Here is a 21,131-nt window from a genome sequence, read left to right on the forward strand (position 1 = left end):
TTTTTTTAATGTAACCCTAAAAATTACTAATATATAGGCTGACGAAAAAGTAATGTCATAATTTGAATTGACCGCCATTTTTGCAGATGGCGCCGATTGTCGCTGTGCTTTGATATTTATGATGTAGATATATACTGCCGTGCTAGGCACAGATGTATTATCTGTAGTAGAGCTCAGAGGCGTGCGCATGGGGGTCACCAGAGGTACCGCAGTACTCCCATTAGGTCAAAAAAAAAAAAAGAAAATGACGAGAACTTAAGTCTAGAGCACCATAATGTTCTGACTGAGGTGGTGATAGCTGACTGGTAAGGAAGCTTCTCCTAACCAGCTTCTGTATCAGGCTCTTAGAATTGAATTTAAAATTTACTTAACAAGATTATAGCTCCTACCGTTGGAAGATTCAAATAAATATCAAACGCAGAAAACTTCATTCTTTCAATTAGGGCCAACATTTCAAAGTACGGGTAAATTTTTACTACCATAATTGTGAAAAACATTAAATCAGTTTTTAATTAATGTATCCAGTAATTAAAGTTCTTCAAAAACGAGGCCAAGCTAAGAAAACTTTCGATCCAAGTCACCTTTCGAAAGAAAAATGGACTATCAAAATCGGTTTATCTGTTTAGGAGCTACGATGCCACAAAAGACACACTGATACACACTTTTGAAACTTATTTCCCCTTCCTTTTTACAACGGGGGGGGGGGGGGCAAATTGGCTTCTGAAATGATACCCTATAATTTAAAAAGGGAATAAAACCTAATTTGAACCGAATTTAAGAGTCTTTTATTCGAATATTTAAAACATTTTAGAATAGAAATGATCCGTTTAAGATCCGTCAAAAAAGATACGGATACGGATATTCGGAACATCACTAGTTTTGATATATATCTGAATATTTTGATATATACGTATATATCCGATAGTTTCGACTCGTGAAAGTTAGGATATTTTCTAAAAATTTTATTGTGGGGGCCCCTTTGTTGTGGAGGCTCCAGGGCAGTAGCCCCGCCTGCCTTCCCCTAAATACGGCCCTGTTTTTTGTTCGGGTTGGTTTACTTAAAAGGATATTTTCTCTTGTTTAAAAACATATAAAATATTTTGAAATGTGTGCTTTAGTTTTCTCCCACAGTATTTCGAAAAAAAAAAGTTTAAAATAATTTTGATTTTTCACAAAAATGTCAATTTCAAAAATTTAGATTTTTTTACAGTTTATTAGTAGCACTTAGGACTAGTGATGTGCCGGATCGTTAAAAAAGTAGATCCGCGGATCCGGATCATTAGTGTCAAGATCCGCGGATACGGATACGGATCTTAAAATTTTTCTCCCCAAATCCCTACCCTAATAAATAAAACTACCCAAGTGTAAAATTTGCTACGTAAGGTATTCCTGTACGGGTGATGGCACTGTTTCTTAATAATCTACAGCGAAAATATAATCAAGACTATGATTTACTCTTTAAAGAAAGCTCTGTTAAAATTGAGGTGCAGTTGGAAGGAATGGGTCAGCGCTACATTAATGCTTAGATAGAATGTGAAAAATTATTTCTAGATAGCTTAGTAGATGTAGGATACAGGAGCAAGAGTGTAAAGCAGCTTCTGGACAGGCTAGAAATAATTTTTCGCATTTTATTTCAGCATAAATGCAGCGCTGACCCATTCCACCCAACTTACAGTGACCGACGAAATAGCAGAGCCGGAAACACTTTTACAAACCGTAAATAGAGAATTTAGTCTCACTTTTTTTTGAAGGATGCCGAGGAAAACCGAAAGGAAGAATAACACAAACACCAAATCAATAACAAAAACCAATAAATTAGAAATTTCAAAAAAACAAAAAACATATCCCAGGGGGTCGACTTCATATTAAGATGAATTTCCCGGGTCAGAACACACATTATTAACAAATATGAACTGACAAGAGACAGAAATTTGAAATTATTGAAGCTTTTTCACCTTATCTTCCGACTTTGAAGTCGCTACCAATCACGCGTATAAAGGCTTAGAATTGCATTTAAAATTTACTCAACAAGATTATAACTCCTACTGTACATAACTTGGAAGCTCCAAAGAAATATCAAACGCAGAAAACTTCGTTCTTTCAATTAGGGCCAACATTTTTAGCGTAAGGGTAGTTTTTTACTACCATAATTGTGAAAAACGTTAAGTTGGTTTTTAATTAATATCTCCGGTAATTAAAGTTCTACAAAAACGAAGCCAAGATAAGAACACTTTCGATTAAGTCATTTTTTGAACGAAAATAAGAACTATCAAAATTGGTTTATCTGTTTAGGAGCTATGATGCTACAAAAAGACACACAGATATACAAATTTTAAAACTTATTACCTCTTACTTTTTGTGACAGAGGGTGCAAATTGGCTTCGAAAATGATACCTTATAACTTAGGGAATAAAACGGAATTTAAGAGTCTTTTATTCAAATATTTAGGAATTTTTAGAATAGAAAAGATCCGTTTAAGATCCGCCAAAAAGTAACGGATACGGATACAGATCTTTATTTTCCCTCGGATATCCGCGGATACGGATATCCGGAACATCACTACTTAGGACTATGCTCCCTGAAAAGGAGAGCTTCCACTTTTTTGTACGATAATTTGCTAACTCTTTTCAATTCAGACATTGAGGAATCGAATTTCGAAGATTTTGATGAGCTGTAAATACTTGTAAATATTTTGATTTTAGTGTGATTATTTTGTTTAGTTTATTGTATTTTATGCCTTAATTTTTTTATTTACTCTTAAGTTATAATATAATACATTATGTTATAATTGCTATAATTTTTAAAAGTTAAAGAAAAGTTTATTGAATAAGTAATAAAGGTTAATTGCATTTAGCAAAGTTTTTCTTGGAAAGTCACAAGGTAATTATTATTAATTTAAATTATAGGTTTATTTATTATTAATTTAAATTATAGATAGCGGTTTGTGTGGAAAATAATATAAACTATCTTAAATGATTGTATCTATACACATAGAAGAGAATAGACTAGGTGAATGTCAACGGTGCCATGTTTTGATTCGCTGTACTGCGGTGTATGCAATGGGGTGGCTTATTTGTTGGACTTTCTTTCAAGTACTCGATTATTGCACATGCAGCATATACAAAAGGGCGGCTTATCTACCAGAAGTTAATGTATGTTAAAGCACTTCTGATTGGCTGTGTGTTATCAGCTCATTTGATTTTCATATTATATAGAAATATTAGATGAAAAATACAACTACAAACTGTCTGCTCAGCTGTCGCTATAAATATAGAGTGTAAGACAGTATGAAAAATATTTACCAATTTCTTTGCCTTTTCTTTATAATACACCATTTTATCTTGTAAGATACTCGTTGTACATTTTGAATTTTCGTTTATTTCACTTATTGCTCTTAAGCAAGCTTCTTTCATTGAAATACAGTTTCTTTGCTGTTCTTCAACACAATTAATTTTCCTATTTATTTCTTCAGAAAGAGACTTAAAGACCTGTAAGAAATCAAAAGACTGAAGCTTATAATCTAAATCATAGAGATTTAATTAATCACTATCAACATGTATAACCTTTCTTCGAAAAAGAAAAATGATGCAGAAACTTGTTCAATATTATGAAGCAGCAATCACTAAGTGACAATTCTGTATCTCAGAGCCATACCAAAAGTCCAAAACATGCGATTTTTCATTTCTTAGTATATAGAATCAAAATCCCCATTGAGACACGTGAACAAAATCCTAAATAAAAATACTTCATAACAATTTAAGAGTGTTAATAGAGTGTGAGTCCAATCCTTTGTATGCACCAAGCGACCATTTTACCCCTCTCCTGTAAAGTAGCGATTATGTGACTTACATTAGTCTTGTTTTGAGGTACAGAATTATGTGATCGAGTCAATATTCTGTTGAGCAGACCACATTTTCAACAAGAAATGTGTGGGGTCCTAATTTAAACAGCAATGAGCTTGCTCTCTCATTTATCAACATCAATTCTCTAGCACTAGTTTAATCTCTGTCTCAATTGGCTAAGGATGGAAACAACAGTTTCAAACATATAGTATAAGATCCGGCTGCTGAATTACTGCACTCATTGAGTATAAAGTTGAAATCAAATTTTTATATTACATTATGAAAGGGACAATGTGTTTTGGCTAAGTTACCTAGCAAAAAGTACCCACACGTATTTTTTATCAAATTAATAGTGTTTGACAATTTGGGGTAAAAATGACACATGTTATTGAAATAAACTATACTCTACTTCAAAGAAATATACCTAGAGAACTTGAAAAGTTATGGTTGCCAATGCCCAACTGGCTGCAACCTATTCGCAGCCACATGTAAACAGGTACTATTTTGGCACATTTAATGCACGCATACAGTGTAGTCAACATTTTTATATCAAATATAAGTTAATTTTTTCCTGAACATGATGAACTAAGGTTGCTTATGCAAAAATGGCCACAAATGGGGGTTGCCAGCTGTTAAATATTGCTTAGAATGAAGCAGTTAGCGCTTTGCAATATTCATTTGATAGGGATGGCGATAGCCAGCTCTACGCATTGGCGTATCCAGAGGGGGGCAAGTTAGGACAGCTTCCCCCCTTCAAGAAAAAAAAAAAAAAATTAGAATTAAAAAAAAAAAGAAAAACTTTAAAGTGACCGTTGTTTCAATTTCTAAATTTATCAAAGAGTTCAGATGAGGTAACTTGTACCTAAGTTTGAAAGTGTATAACATCTTCTTTGGGAGCTCATTGAAAAGGGAAAGTAATAGGTGTTCAGTTGGGCTATTCTGCACTCCTTTTAGAATTTCATTGCTTCCAAAGTCTTGGGAAAAAATGGGGGGGGGGGGGGGGGGGGGGCTTAAAACTAGTATCCTAACTGCCCAAATGATGGGCCTTCTCATGTACACCCCGAACTTCAAATTTTATCAGGGTGGGAACTCTTAATGGGCCGAATGGAACTTCAAATTTTGCCGAATGACATTCTTATTATATCCTCAAACAAAACTTTCCGAATGATGATATTTTTGCCATATCGTCAAACAAAATTTGCTGAATAAGAAAATTTTCGGGAGGTAACAATGACTTCTTATCAGGGTTCCCCTATGGCTGCCCCTGAACCTCTCCTTTCATGGTTGAGCTGGATACACCCTTGGTTGTAGGAGTTTTTAAAGTCATCGAGCATGCGTCAGTTGCTAGTGTTCTCAACCACCAGTGCTAGGGCCGGATTTAGGGGAGGGCAGGCGGGGCTACTGCCACGGGGCCTCCACAACAAAGGGGCCCGCACAGTAAAATGTTTACAAAATATCGTATCTTTCACGGGTTGAAATTATCGGATATATACATACATATCAAAATATTCAGATATATATCAAAGTATCGGATATTTTCGAACCCTGATTAGGGGCTTCCACTCCTTCATTTCCTCGAGCCTCCACACTTTCAAATCCGGCCCTGACCGGTGCAAACAGTAGTAGAAACAAATTTCAAATGCTCCAAAAGAAATAAATTAATACATTTTTGTGTGGTTACACTTCAAAATATATATACATATAACATATATTCCTCAATAAAAGATAAAATTGTGTACTGTAAAAAAAATTGAAGAATTTTCTTGCTTTTTGAAAACATTTTTTGAATAATATAATAGGGAAGATGCAACCTATTAAATGTTCATATTTTGGCTATTGGATATTGTTAATTGACCCTCAAAACTAAAAAATTCACCATCGCCGAATTTTAAAACACCGTGATTGATTTTTTAAAAATCTACGCGTAAAAGTGAGCTCTTCTGAAACGTCACGAGCTTACGTCACACGGCACTAATGGGCAGCCTTCTGCCAAAGATCCCTTGTTTTCGCTAGGGACATTTTGAGCGCGCTGATATTTTTATTTTTTAGAAATTCAATAATCCTTTTGAACACACTATGGAGGCCGGATTCGTTAAAGCACAATCTAAATAATCTTCCTCAAGTAACATCAATGATGATATTCGAATATTTCCGAGAGGATAAGAGGTTTAATGTTCCAGAAATGCGAGGAGATAAGCCTTTTACGTTTTGTCTTCGAAGTCGAATGCATGTCCTTCAGTTTCTCCCCTATCTAGTGATGTGGATCGGGTAAATACCCAGCGGGTAGGTAAATATTTTTTGGGTATTTACCCAAGGCCTGGGTAAATACCCAAAAACTGGGTATTTTACAAAAAAATGCAAAAAGTGAATGGGATTTTTAAAAAAAATCTAAATATGAAATAATTGGTAAAACTAATACATACATATGTATTACACAGTTTATGATATTTTTTATTGAAAGACTTGATGAAATTATGAAAGAAACACACCGTGAACCAAAGAATCTTTCTTTTCAATGTCATAATTGGATAAGTATAAGCAATTCAATGATGAACTTCAGGATTTCAAAGTCACAATCTAGGTTAGTCATATCCAAAATGAAAAAAAAAAAAAAGCGTGAGGGATGTTTGGAAGAATAAACTGAGAAGTTATTAAGACTATGATGTTATTTATTTAAATTGCTGTTTAAGTGATAATGTGGCAATTATAGAAACAGTTTTCACATTAATAAGCAAAAAAAAAAAAAAAATTCCAGTGTAAATCACTTTTTCCGTTGCATACAATTGAAATTGTGAAAACGATAAAACAAAGCTGTGTATTACAAGCAATGTTCGTCAAAATTCAAAACCAAGAGGTGGCGAAATCTGCTAATTCCAGTAAAAATCTACATGGGGCAGTCATTTGTACTGTTTCCAAAGCTTAAAAGCTAACAAGTTTGTACTTCAAACTCTAGCAGTCAGTGAATCACAGTTGTCCAGTGAATTTAAGAAAAGGTTCCTAGATGATGAAGTTTTTTTGGCTTCATGTTGATAAAATGGTTCATATTTTAGAACCAATGGTGAAGTTGACTTTATCTCTGGAGTCAAATGATCCGCAAATACATTTGGTCTATGGGCAGTTCAACATATTACAGATTACATTACTGGAACAGCTTCCCATGTACCTTTTTCAAAAAAAAAAAAAAAAAAATGAAGGAAGAGAAATTTTGAATAAATTTAAAGAAAGGAAAGAATTTGGCATTGGTCCAATTCATCTTGCTGCAGGTATTTTGTATCCAATGGTGCAAGGCGGGATCTGAAACCACCTGATCTGCCCAATGGTTTAACGTTTATCTATCAAGTTGGGAAGCATATGAAATTAGATAGTGTTCAACTGAAGACTGAACTTGTTCATTACAGCAAAACGACTGGGATATGGGGAAGGAAAATATTGTGGGAAGGATTAGACTATGAATATTTTGTTATGGTGGAGAAATTTACATGGAACCAGTGTAATAATAGAAGTGGCTTTGTGAATTTTAAGTGCCATGCAGGGACATATTACTGGGTTATAAAGACTAGAACCTTAAAAAAATGATGTTAGCTTTTTTTTGTAACCAGTTAAGCTTTTTACTTTTTTGTGGAATGGCTTTTTATATCTGAAATTTGGCTATCAACATTGATTAGGCATATCCAACACATTTAATGTGAATATCATATTAGATTGTTAAGTTGTTTCACACAATAATTCTTTAAATATGTGATCAAAATACAATTTTTGGGCGAAAGTTTGTTTTGTATATGGTTGGTTATTTATACAGTGGAATACATACAGAAAAGTATTTTAGTTGAACATAAATTTTTGAAATAAATACCCGGGTAAATACCCATTTTGGGTATTTACCCGGGTATATACCGTAGATATTTACTCCTAAAAATAAATACCCAGGTATTTTACATCACTACCCCTATCGGAAGAGCGCATGACGTCACTTCCTATGCCATTTGACGTCACAAGCGCTTGAACTTTAAAAATTAATTTAAAAAAAACTATCGTATTGCAAAATTTTTTTCACCTATGATGTTCATGCATTTTACTCTATCATATAAAAATAAAATTGAAAAATAGAAAACTTCCCTATTGTCTTTTCATAAATAACTGGGGTCATATTCTTTTACAAATATTAATCATTTATTCTAATTTTACATATGAAAGACATTTTACCTTTTATTGAGGAATACATGTTATATCTGTATGGGATTTTAAATGTAACCACACAAAAATTTATTAATTTTATTTCATTTGGAGCGTTTGAAATTTGTTTTGACTACTGTTTGTATCGTTGGCTGAGCACAAGCAATTGACGTGTGTGCGATGACTTTAAAAACTCTTACAACCAAGGGCGTATCCAGCTCAACCATGAAAGGAGAGGTTGAGGGGCAGCCATAGGGGAACCCTGATAAGAGGTCACTGTGACCTCCCAAAAATTTTCTTATTCAGCAAATTTTGTTTGACGATATAATAAAAATATCATTCGGCAAAATTTGGAGTTCCATTAAGCAAATTATCATAATTCAGGGAAATTTGGAGTTCCATTCGGCCCATTGAGAGTGTAGTAATTCTGCAGCCGGATTTTATACTAATAGTTTTTCAACATTTCAACCAATTTCCCGAAAATAAAATATCTCTTTTGCGCTCCAAGAAAGCTATTAATTACAGATAAGAAACTGATGGGGATCCAAAAATCCCGTAATTGCTACGCGAACATAAAACAATGACAGAGCAGGCACATAACAAAGGAGAAATGTGCATTATTTGCACATCCAGGAATGATCTATTTATTCTAGACAATTAAAGTCATATGCAAAATGAACAATTATATAAGACAAGAAAAGAAAAAGTGAAAGACGTAAAGTTTTTATTTCAGTTCTTACTTTAGATGCATTTTTAATTTAAATTTTTCTCAAAGAAAGGTTAAAAATTGAATACTACTGAATGATAGGGTAAGTAAAAAAGAATATTACCGTTCCAAACACAAAAGTTCTAAGCACAAAAGTCGTATCTGCAGCCAAGTTAAAATGAGAAGCTGTCATTTGTGTTTCCTTGCATTTGATTTAGATGCAAATTTTTCAGATTTTTTTTTTTAATATTTCCCATTGACAAATCACCACAAAATCTTGCATTTAGGTAAAATATGCGAGAACTATTGGTCATCGACCAATAGTTCTTTGGGTACGATCACCAACAGGTGATTATAACTCAATTTTGACAAAAAGTGCAAATACGACTTTGTGCTTAGCAGAAAAAAAAAAGAAAATTAAAAATTTCGTATTGTGGTACTCTACTTCCAAACAAGCGATATGTATCCAGCTGGCTTTTGGATATCTGTCAGAAATTGCTTTGAGAGCTTGCGTATGGAAAAAAGCAGGGAGTGCATCCCAAGTTAAGGATACTATCCATACACTATGTCATTTTACAGAATGATTGGAACATTAATTATTGTGAATCATTTAAAATTATTGTGAGTTATTATCTATTTAAGTTTATTCTCATCTATCGTGACATTAAATTTTAGAACAATTACATGTTGTGCTTATACCTGAACTTATGTACTTTGGTTATAACCTTGTTAGCTTTCATTTCTTTAAAAGGTTTCTTCGACTTTGTGAAGTTGAAAGCATACTATGCCGTCTTTCTCTTTTCAGACTTGTATAAAAAAAAAAAAAAGCTAACAAAATCAGAAAAAGAAAACTTAATATGAATTTTAAAACATTCAAAATATAAAACACACTTCATGCAAAATTTCATCTCTAGCAACAGCTTCTGAGCTCCAAGCCTCTTGCATCTTGTTCCACATTTTTGATGCTTCTTCACTAAAAACAAAGTTATAAGAATTACATAATGATCATAAGAAGCATTTATATTCTTCATTAGTGAAGAAAAATAAAAATCATTTTAATGAAAAAATTATAAAACTAAAACAATAATGCTTCTTTGATCTAGGATAAGCCTACAATGAAAAGAATATCCAATTCCATTATTTTTTAGCGAGAACAAAATAAATATGCAATTAGATCTCAAAAATTTTAGTTACACTGCTGTTTAACTGCCTATATACTATTATTTTTTCTTAAATTTTGAGAAAAATAAAAAAATAGATAGATAAAATAATAAAAAAAAGTATATAAATATAATGCCCCCTTCTTTCTTCAAAACTAATCACACATATTGTGATGTCTTCAATTCATCACATCAACCACATCTTCATCTTTTCTCCCACATTCCGCAATTTCACTGATAATTAGATTATAATTCATCACTCTTTTTGCTTACACTGTTCTATTTTTAACATGTTAATTGATTCAAAAACTGCTTATGAGAATGTGCCGTGAAATAACGAACTCGAATAAAAGTTTATATAACTATACTACAGATCTAACAAAAATATTGAAAATCCAGGTATAAATGGGGCAGTGAGAAGCAAAGGGATGTAAGTGGACTGTTTAAAGTTTCAAGCGAATTGTGTTTAAATTTCAAATCCTAGGTAGGCTTTAATTTAAAAAATCTTCTAAATCATGTTTTAAAGCAGCATCTAGTAGGGTTACAAAGGGTGTCCCAAAATCAACGCAAAATTTGAATTTGCTGCAGTTTTCGCAGTAAATTGTTGGCAACCCTGAAAAAAGAAGAATTTGACAGAGAAAAGTTTAGGGTCATTAAAAACGGAGCGTTACACGATACTATAACGCGTTTTCATTATTGAACAGTTACTTAAAAAATAATGGAAGTTGAGGCTGGTGAAACTGTTATTGGCAATTGATATCGTAACACAGTAATGCACAGGTGGTTGTGGGCTTGATGACATAGACCTTTCACTTCAAATAACCCCATAAGAAGAAATATAATGATGTTAAATAAGATGATCAAGGGTGCCAATTCTGATCACTGAAACGAGAGAGTACGTGATCAAGAAATGCTGCATGCGGTAATTAAATTGTTTCACTAGCTGTATAGAAACATAACACTCCATTTTTACTAACCCTAAACTCTCAGCTGTCAAATTGTTCTTTTTTCATGGCTGCCAACAATTTATGGCAAAGATAGCAGCAAATTGAAATCTTGAGTTAATTTTGGAATACCCTTTACAACAGTAAAACCCCTCCTAACAGACCCCCCTCTTATGCAGACAATTTTTAATTCCCGGATTCCAAGGCAAGTAACATTATCAAACCCCTATCCTGCGGACACCCTCTATTAAGGACAAAAAAAATTGTCCTGTTAGTGTCCGCATTAGAGGAGTTTTACTGTATATCTTGCCCCAAGATAGAGGAGCGGTAAACCTACCATTTGTACTGGTCATCTCCAAATTTTTAATTTTGTTACTTACATCCCTTTGCTTCTCACGGCTTGAAATGAGAAAGATGTATAAAAGTCAAGTAACACTGAGAAGTTCTTGACAAAATGTCCAAGTTATTAAAAATGGAATTACCATTGATAAGCATGATTGTTTCAAAGCATCTCAGGAAAATTAATCAAGAAAATAAAGTCGATTCCTTTTAAAGCTGATTAAAAAAAAATATTAAGAAGCATGCTAACTATAAAAGAGATAAACACAATGTATTTTTATGCACATTACAGTCAAATACCAAAAAAAAAAAAAAAAAAAGACAATTAAAGAAAACTCTTTTTGGTTTAACCTGACTAACAGAAACAATTTAAAAAGATCGATTTACAAGGGTGGAAAAGTATTAGAAAGAAATTAAGTTTTGGTGATTGGAGGAGAGAGATACATTACATCCCTATGAATAACAAAATGAAATAAAATTTAAAAGATGGAACAGCAAATATTTACTACTTTTACATGATTTGGCTTACAATAGCTTAGTCCTTAGCTATACCATATATATAGTCCTTACCTTATAATATATAAATCTTTTTTCAGTTTACGTTTTATTTGATACTAGTGATACCCGCACGGCTTCGCCCGCAATAGAAAAATCAAAAGGTCTTTTGGTTCGCCTGTATATTTACAAATAATGTATAGTGAATTTTCTCGCCAGTTGGCTTGTACCGACATTACGGTTCCACGTTATGATAATTTCATATCTCGCCAATTGGCTTGTGCCCATGTTACGGTTCCACGTTACGATAATTTCGTAATTTATGATACTTTTTTTCTTAAAATTGGAATAAAAAAAGAACCACATCGAATTTTCGAAAAATCGCTTCGAGGTGCACACCCCCATGCTACATACTAACTTTGTGCCAAATTTCATGAAAATCGAAACGGTTTAAGCGCTATGCGCGTCACAGACATCCTACGGACATCCTACAGACATCCAGACATCCTCCGGACAGAGAGACTTTCTGCTTTATTATTAGTAAAGATATAATGATAATATTATGTGAATTGTAAAATGTAAGAGAAGATAGAAGTCACATAAATTGTTAATAAAAGGAAGAATGGTTGCCCGATGTTTATTAAAAGTAATGATCTATGGAGACTTTTACATTTTTAAGTAGACAAACAGTATGTTTCAGACATTTCGGTAATGCTCTAAAGGAAGAAGTAGCAGTTAGTGCTTTGTTTGTGCCCTTCCTTATTAGGGTAATTTCGTTTAAAAAACTTTGACTGGGGAGGGGACCAAAAGACATTATCTTGTGGGGAATCATTCATGTATGAAAAATGGAAGAGAATTCCAACAATTTCAGTTATAGACAACTTTTTCTGAACACCTAATTAAGATCAAGCATTAAGATTGGCTGCAAAATTACAGAATCGAAGTTGCTGGCAATAACATTTTGATTTATTCTTTAAAGGCAAACAATAATAAAAATAAATAAGCAATCTAATTAATTTTGACTTACTTGTACATCTGTTGAATTTCAAATTCCCTAGTTTTTTCTAAAGCCAACTGCATTTCTACCTTATTTTTCGCATCATCAACACAATCTAAACTGATTAATGATAAAGCTGTATCTTCAGCAACTAAATTATTCAGTTCTGATAAACTGATCAAGAGTTTATAATCCAAATCCTGAAAAACAAACAATGGATTTAGCAGAATTGAAACACTTTAGAAATGCAGATAAAATGACACAACTGTGGTGAAAAAAATTGTCACACTCAACCAACGTTGTTTAAATTCAAGTATAACATCACATTAGGAGAGCTCATAACATGACATTGGAATGGAACAATATAGAATTAATATGACCTAATGGGCATCAATAAGCAAAATAAAAAAGGGCACTAGCTAGCCAATTCTGCACAAAAAAAAAATCAAACATTTCAAGGAATTTTACGTTCAGAAATTTTAGCTCTACTATCAACAACTTAATAAATCCAGAGATAATGATCTTACCTATGTGACAACTTAGGCTCATATTTAGAACTAGGGTAATTTGGGACACATGCTATTATTTATTATTATCATCATCGTTGACAACTTTTTAAAATTTGTTTAAAGATAAATGTATATACCTATGTAAAATATACATCTTTCATGTCAGGAAAAAGAAAATAAGGATTAGGAATAGAATTAGAATTTTCACAACTTTGAATATTCCAACCTTATAAACATATTAAATCAACATATGTTTCAATCTTATAAACATATGTTTATGAGATATGCAATTAAAATAACTGTATATGAATCTTATAAACGTATGTAAACTCACTAACATTCTGAAAGAAAAGGAAACATGCAATAATAAAATTAATGATGAATTCATCAGTTCATTTAAATTTCAGTGCAAACATGACATTTTAAAGGCTTGCCAACCCATACCCTTGTATCCTCCCCCCCCCCCTCAATTTTTTTTTTTAAATATAAAGCTACCTCAAAAACCATATCGTTTTTCTCCCCTTCTTTTTTTTAAACAGCTAGGGGACTCTGCCTCCTGCTCACTAACGCTCATCAAGCCTCAAAGATTGCTTCGCAATCTTATTTGATTTGCAAAGATTTAAATCATCAATTAGAAAGATACAGATTAAAAAAGCATTATTAGCTCCATTTGGATCAAAAAGCACCCCTTTTCCGGGTTTCAAAATAGCTTGTACCAACTTGCAGAGCCGTAAGTGCTAAGGGGCTCATGAGCATTGAAAAACTGCAGTTTTGTACGTTTGAAAAGTCGCTTTCATATTCGTGGCCTCTAGTGATATATTTTGCTCGGGGCCAGAATTGAGTTGAGCCTAAGCTTTTCCGTTAAAATCGAAACCCTTAAAGTTTGTGAATAAGAAATATGAGAATCGAAAAGACGTAACTATGGCAATGCCAAATAAAACATCAATAATTTTAATGGAGATGAAATTATTCAAACTTGATTTTTAACTGTTTGTAACTCTTTTTTGTTTTGGAGATGGAAGCTTTTTTTTTCGACCATAGGTGGAGTTAGATCTGGAGTAAAAGAAGGCGCTCTTCCCAGTGGTGTCAAAAAGAAAAACTGTGGGACAATTCCTTTGCTTTTTACTGATAGATTTAATGAAGAAAGTAGTGCCTAAATTTTAGCCAAGCCTAAAAAAGTTGGAGCTAAAAACGCAAATAACTCCCGCCGAATTTAAGTTAGAGCACTGAAACAAATTGCGTAGAAAGTGGAAAATTCTACCCTTTCCAACGATATATAATATTAATATGTGCAAGTAATTTTTCACCCCTTTAATAAGCTATAATAGGCAATTTAAGCGAAATTTGAACTTAAAAAATTAATTACAAAAAAACTAATTCGAATTAAAAAAAATAAACCCCCAGGTTCACACCCCCTGGGCTCGAAATAACTTTGTAAAAAATTTCAAGGCTGTAGGTACTACGGGGTCTCCTGGACGCAGATCCGCCACAGATTTCCTCCCAGAATTTGAATTGAAACCTTACTTTTATCTATACATATAATAAAATAAGATTTTTGTGTGTGTGTGTGGCGCGCTTCCCGGGAAAATGGTAAGGCCTAGAAAGATGAAATTTGGTATACAGGTACAGTTTTTGCTGAAGATGTGCACCTCGGGCTTCGATTTTTCTATCTTTTAATTAGGAAAAGAGTTATTTAATGTTTTACGTGTTTTTTTGCACTTTTTAGTACTTTTTACCTCACAGACCCCGAACCAATTGCACCACACAAATATTTTTTGTACTATAGTGTAGAAAATTTAATTTTAAATATAAAGAATGGAAAAATTTTGAAGATTGAGCAATTTTTGTATTTTTTATGAATTTTTGAAAAAACCTTTAATTTGCATTTTTTTCTGGGTTTTATTTTTTTTTAATATCATCCTGCGAGAAGAATCAAAGCCTCATTTCTAAAATTTAAGTTGGGAATAGTAAAAACATTTCGTCCTTTTCAGAAAAAAAAGTTCTAAAAAATACGCAATAGTTTTTTTGTTTTTGTTTACAATTTTTTAATGCTGAACACATCATGTCTTTTCTCAGGCATTGGTCGAAAAAAGCGTTCTTCAATCTTTTATGCCTGTGACGTCACTACCTGGAATTCGATTCGATATTTACGATGAAATCTTAATCGCAAACAATGTTTTTTTTTTTTTACTATATAGTTTACTTCTACATTTTATGACGTGTTTTTGTTTTTCCGGCAGCGCTTGCTTTTTTTCTTCTATTTAGGGATTGCATTTATTTCTTTTTCCATTTCCTCTCCCCAAGGCCGTAGCCAGAATATGTTTTCAAGGAGGGACATGGTCGAGGCAAAGGTGGTTCCAGTACATATAATCAAGTGGAAAAATAGCATTTAAAAATTATGTTTATTATGTTGTTTGCAAAAATTAAACAACAATGTATTTAAAAAATTTGTATCAAATAATTATTTTAATTAATTACTTCATTAATATTTGATAACTAATTTATATTCCATCGGAATTATTTATTAGCGAGTTCACAAAATAAGAGGACTGTGTACGCTTTTACGATCTATAACACTTGATACAGTGTTTATTACATGTTTGCAATTAGAAATGCATGCCTCGGGGGCTTTTAGAATAAGTTTCACCCAAATAAGTGAAAATAGTCACAGCTGAAAAGTTTTCTACACTCACCACCTCAAAAAATAAAGTAATATTCTTAAAGGCTTTATTAAAATCTTCAAAATTAAGCATGTAATCAAAAGTATAATGATAGTTTTGATCATGTAAATATGTTACGTCTCTTGTTGATGTGTATATCAAAGAATGTTTTTAAAATGCTATCCGTAACAAGAGTCATTAGCAATCAGTAATGTACCAAGGTGTGAAAAAATGAGGACTTTTTGAAATTAAAAAAAAAAAATTTGTATCGTGGTGTGGAGGGAGGGGCAAAAAGAAGAGGTCTGAATGAAAGAAGATTTGTATAACAAGGCCAAGTGATAGTGAAGGAGGAATCGAAGGAAGAGTTTTGATTAGATTGTCTTCGTTTCTTTATTTTTTGGAGATAAATAAAAATTTCAGAGGAGGATTTGTCACGACGGTCCCTGCCCTCTCTACGCCCCCCCCCAAGCTGGACCTTTTGCTGTATCTATATTACGTTACATTTCATAGTTGTGCGAATTTAATTCAATAAAAACAGCACGATTTTTTTATCTTTGTGAAACGTTACTTTTTGCGCACTACGGGGAATTTGAGCTTTTTTTTTTTGCTCTACTTAAATAAAAAAAATGCAGTTTTTTGAATAATCTTTGTTTTTATTAGGAAATGGGCGGGGAGGTTAAAATAAATAGAGATGGATAAGAAAATTTAGAGATAGATCGTAAAAGTAGATAGCCGCCGAAGGTGGCAATCTTGGCGTAAAAATGTGAATGGCACAAAAAAAAAAAAAAAAGATTGATGAATTGATTAATACTGCTGCCAAATTTATTTAAACAGTTGCCGAAGGCGGCGAACTTGAAGTAAAAAGGTAAATGACAAGTTAGCCAAATAGCCACCGTAGGTGGATGCTTGCACAGAAAGGCGAATGGCGTAAGAAGGCGAACCAGCTGGTCGTCGCAGGTGGCTAGTTTACTATAAAGAGAGTATTTGTGTGTGAGAAAAATAGAAATTTCTTAATTTTTGAAAGTATCTTGCTCTTTTAAGTATGTTTACTTGTCTATTTATAAAACAGGGATGTGCCAGCTCAAACCACCCACTTTTGGAGCAATCTCAGGCACAGGAAAATAGTGACTTTGGAGCAGCTTGGTTCAGGAAAATAGTTAACTAGGAGCAGTTTGGCTCACCAAAAAGTTTTTGTAGAAACTTGGAGCACGAGAATAGTGTAATTGGAGCATCAAAAAGTATGCTTTGAAGTAAGGAACTACTACACACACATTATATATATATATATATATACACACACAATGAAAAAAATTCTGTGCATGCTTTCTTTTGTTAAATATGGAATTTATTTTATAAATGCTGAACTTGTAAAGGAATAGAAGTTACCACAAAACATGCGTTCAATTAAAAAAAAAAAAAATAAATAAAATGTTAAGCACAAATAAATTTTATAAGGCCAAATACAGGGATGTGCCAACCAAAACTCACTTTTGGAGCAGCTTGAAGCAGTAAAACTTTGAATTTCGAGCAGCTTGGAGCAGTAAAACAGAGAATTTGGATCAGCCTGGAGCAGTAAAATTGCAAATTTGAAACAGCTGACAGCAGCAAAAATTCAAATTTTCATCAATTTGGGGTAACTATGTATATTTCAAAAACAGAAACATGTGTGAGCTGATAAAATAACAAAAAGGAGAATAAGGATGCAAAACCACCATTACTCCAACTACTAATTTATTATTATTGCTATTATTATTATTATTTTTTTTCACCTAATATTTTTCTCAAAAGACCAGTCCTGTCCTGCTCTACTTTTTCTTACACTTCTTCTGTGATTTAAATTTTGTTCACACATTTACTTTGCTTAACACATCACTGCTTTAGTGCACATTTAAGTTATAGTGCTTTGATACCTATTTTTAAAATTTGCTTCATAAAACTCAAAAACATATTCAAAAAAAAAAAAGGGAAAGAAAGAAAGCAAAAAAGAATGGGTAAATTTAAAAACTTCACCACAGCAAGTAAGTTTTAACGAGCTATTAAATAATCTTTTTTTTTTGGTATGTGTAATTTATTGGTTTAACCTAATATAAATACTTGGTGGCCAAAAGTGTGGACATTTTTTTGAAAATGCCATGTTTTTCAACTTTGTGTGCTTGTAGAAAATTTTTACTTAAATATAAATGTTTAGATATGAAATTGAAGGTAATTTAATGTAGAATTTAATTTAAAAACATAATTAAACTATCTGAATTATAAAGAAAGTTATGCTCATTTTAGTAGGACAAATGAATACAAATTGTTTTGAATGATGACATGTTTTGCAATAAAAGCGTACTAGCCAAACACAAACACTATTCTGAGGACCAATCAAGTGTCTATAACTATAGTTTAGGCTATTTAAATAGTAAAAGAGTTATTGTTGTGGAAATATTCTGCGGAATGATGCATACTAGTACAATTAAATAGAGTATTGCTGTTTTTGAATATTTTAAACCATTTTTTGAATTAAACTAATTTTAAACAATGTCACCAACAAGAAGAATTGATTGGACATCTACAAAAAGAAGTCGAATTGTCATAGTGGAGAAAATAGCCTCTTTTATGCTGACTTGTTTTAGTGTACAAAAGTTGTGTTTACGTTATGAAAAAACTAAATCAGTGGAAAATAAGACCAAATCAGGCCGAAAAAAATGCACAAAAGCTACTGACGATAGAAAAATAAAACGGCTATGAGTTAAAGATAGAAAAATTTCATCAGATGCATTTAGATGTGAAATGAATGCAATGGGTATTGCAGTAAGTTCAAGAACAATAAGAAGAAGGTTATCAAATCAATGGATGCAAGTAATTTGGAGCCATGAGAGTAAAATATCGTTCTTTGATAGTGATGAAAATACGTGAGATGTAGAGTCGGTGAAACGTTTCATCCTTATTGCATTGAAGCAACTACAAAAAACCCAACAAATGTCATGATTTGGGCATGTCTGTCTGCAGATGGTGTGGGCCGAATATAAGTGATTGATGGCATCCTGAATGCCAAAAATACATCGAAACTGTCCAGAAACCAAAATTGATACCTTCCATCAGGGATCTCTACCCCAACAAAGCACCATTTATTTGTCAGCAGGATACAGCTCTATGCCACACAGCAAAAGTATGCAAAGCATGGTTTCAAAATAGAGGAATAGATATATTACCATGGCCAGGAACAGCCCTGATCTCAATACAATTGAAAATTTGTGGCGACTATTGAATATTCATGCATGAAAAAAGCGTTCATCCAATAAAAGACAACTTATTGAATCTATAGTTGATTCTCGGCATTGAAAAAAGTTGATCTGAAGAAAGATATTTTTGTATTGGAAAGGGTTCAAAGAAGGGTGACTAGATTAGTAAGGGGAGTTTCAGATTTAGATTATGATACCAGACTTAATAGGCTTAACATGTATAGCCTGGAGCAAAGGAGAGTCAGAGGGGACATGATTCAGTTATTTAAATTTATCAAAATGAAAGATGTAAATGGATTAAATTTTTGCGGGGAAAGCAGGATGAGGGGTCATTGTTTTAAGCTATTTAAATCTCAGGCTAACTTGGAAATTAGGAAAAACTACTACTTTAGTAGGGTCGTGGGCACTTGGAATAGCTTACTAGAAGAGGCGGTAATGAGCAAGGGGGTAGATAGCTTTAAGAGGGCCATTGATCTTCAGTGAGGACTAATTAATTGACTAGGACCAGCCTAGCTGGGCCCGGAGATTGTTGTTGGTCCTCGTGTTTGTATATATAAGTAATATTTGTACAAAAATTAGGTGTGCTTTTATTTAAAAAATAAAATGTATTTTTTTTTTTAAATTTTTAGTAATTTTATTTTTTTTATTGTATGTGATAAAAATCATGAAAACTATACTTAAAATAAACTTCTAAGCATGTGAAAATCATTTTGGTATGACATGTTTGAGACATGACAAGCCGATTTAAACATAAACATATGCTTAAAAAATTGAAATTTATATTGGAATAAAACAATACTGAAACTGCTTTCAGATTTGTTGCCACAAGTCGGAAAGGACTGTTGAGAGCACTGATTTAACTGTTAAACACATTGCGAAGAGATCAGTAAATTCATAGATCAGCTTTCAAAAAGATGGAGAGAAAAGGATCCACAAAGATCCATTCTCATCCTGACACACAAGATATGTGCTATTTGAATCCTGTAACAAGTTATGTTATTGAATATAGTTAGTACTTCAACAAATCGAACGAGATTTCGCTTCAAAGTCAACAGACTCTCAGTTATAAATAATGTTAAAAATGAAGACACTTCTGAATCAAAAACGCCAAATCATAAGAATATGCCAAGGGGTTCATTAACGTTTGGACAAGTTTTGTTAGTTGGATGGAAGGGAAAAAAATTAACAAAGATCAATGTTGGACAGGTACTTCATATAGAAGATGAAGGAATAGAAATAACTTGTTTGAGAATACATAATAATGTGGAAATGATCATTGCATTCCTTGGGAAAGAAGATATATGTTCTTCAGATTATGATAAAAATATTGAATATTTAAAGAATTCAGAATTGTAACAGATGGCTCAGGCATTAGATATCATTGTTTCAGACTGCTGTATTAGCCGAATAAATGTTTGTAAGCTGACATTTTGCAAGTTATTTGTTTTGAACTTCACGTCCTTCCCTTACTGTCCTTCCGTTACCCTTAACAAATACATAATTTATATGCTTAAAACAACTATTTTTTAAAACTAGAGGTGGAATTGTAATGACTGAACACTCCTGTATGTGCTCAAATTTTTACCCTTTTATAGTTTAGCTGAACTTTTGTAGAGAACATGATAGCGTAAAATTGTCGCAAAAATGTCCTTCCGTTACCGTTTTTTAAATTTGGAGAAAAAAAAATTATTAACTTAAAAAAAAAAAGTTACTAACAAAACATTCTCGGCTTTGGCTTTTTGGCAACTTACTATGATGTGTATAAAAGTCTATGCATCAGTTTTTGAAAAAATATTAACTTTGATATGCTCACAGACAGAAATGCATCGATTTTTTCCTTCCGTTACCGCTTGAATTCACCATGTACATATATATTATATACTGAACTTCTTGATTAACAAATCTGAAGATCAAGCGAAGGCAACATTAAAACCATTTATTTTTAACTGTTTGATATTTAATTACAAAATTAATAATGAAATTACAATGAAAAAAATGATTTTGAGAAATGATGTCATAAGAAAAGGAATTTAAAAATACATGAGAAGGAAAAAATTAAATAAAAACAAAAAACCCAAC

The 21,131-nt window shown here is 32.5% G+C and overlaps 1 protein-coding gene across 1 annotated transcript in view; it reads right to left on the reverse strand.

The window, feature by feature from the left end:
- Positions 1-21,131, reverse strand: part of LOC129234520 (trichoplein keratin filament-binding protein-like) — an 83,761-nt gene that overhangs the window by 3,186 nt on the left and 59,444 nt on the right. Inside the window, exons 9-11 of the mRNA XM_054868527.1 lie at positions 12,687-12,856; positions 9,613-9,694; positions 3,303-3,488 (exon numbers count right to left, since the gene is read on the reverse strand). Coding sequence (XP_054724502.1) covers positions 3,303-3,488; positions 9,613-9,694; positions 12,687-12,856 — 438 coding nt within the window. The remainder of the gene's footprint in view (positions 1-3,302; positions 3,489-9,612; positions 9,695-12,686; positions 12,857-21,131) is intronic.

Source organism: Uloborus diversus, chromosome 1, assembly GCF_026930045.1.
Source record: "Uloborus diversus isolate 005 chromosome 1, Udiv.v.3.1, whole genome shotgun sequence".
In the NCBI taxonomy this organism is placed as follows: Eukaryota; Metazoa; Arthropoda; class Arachnida; order Araneae; family Uloboridae; genus Uloborus; species Uloborus diversus.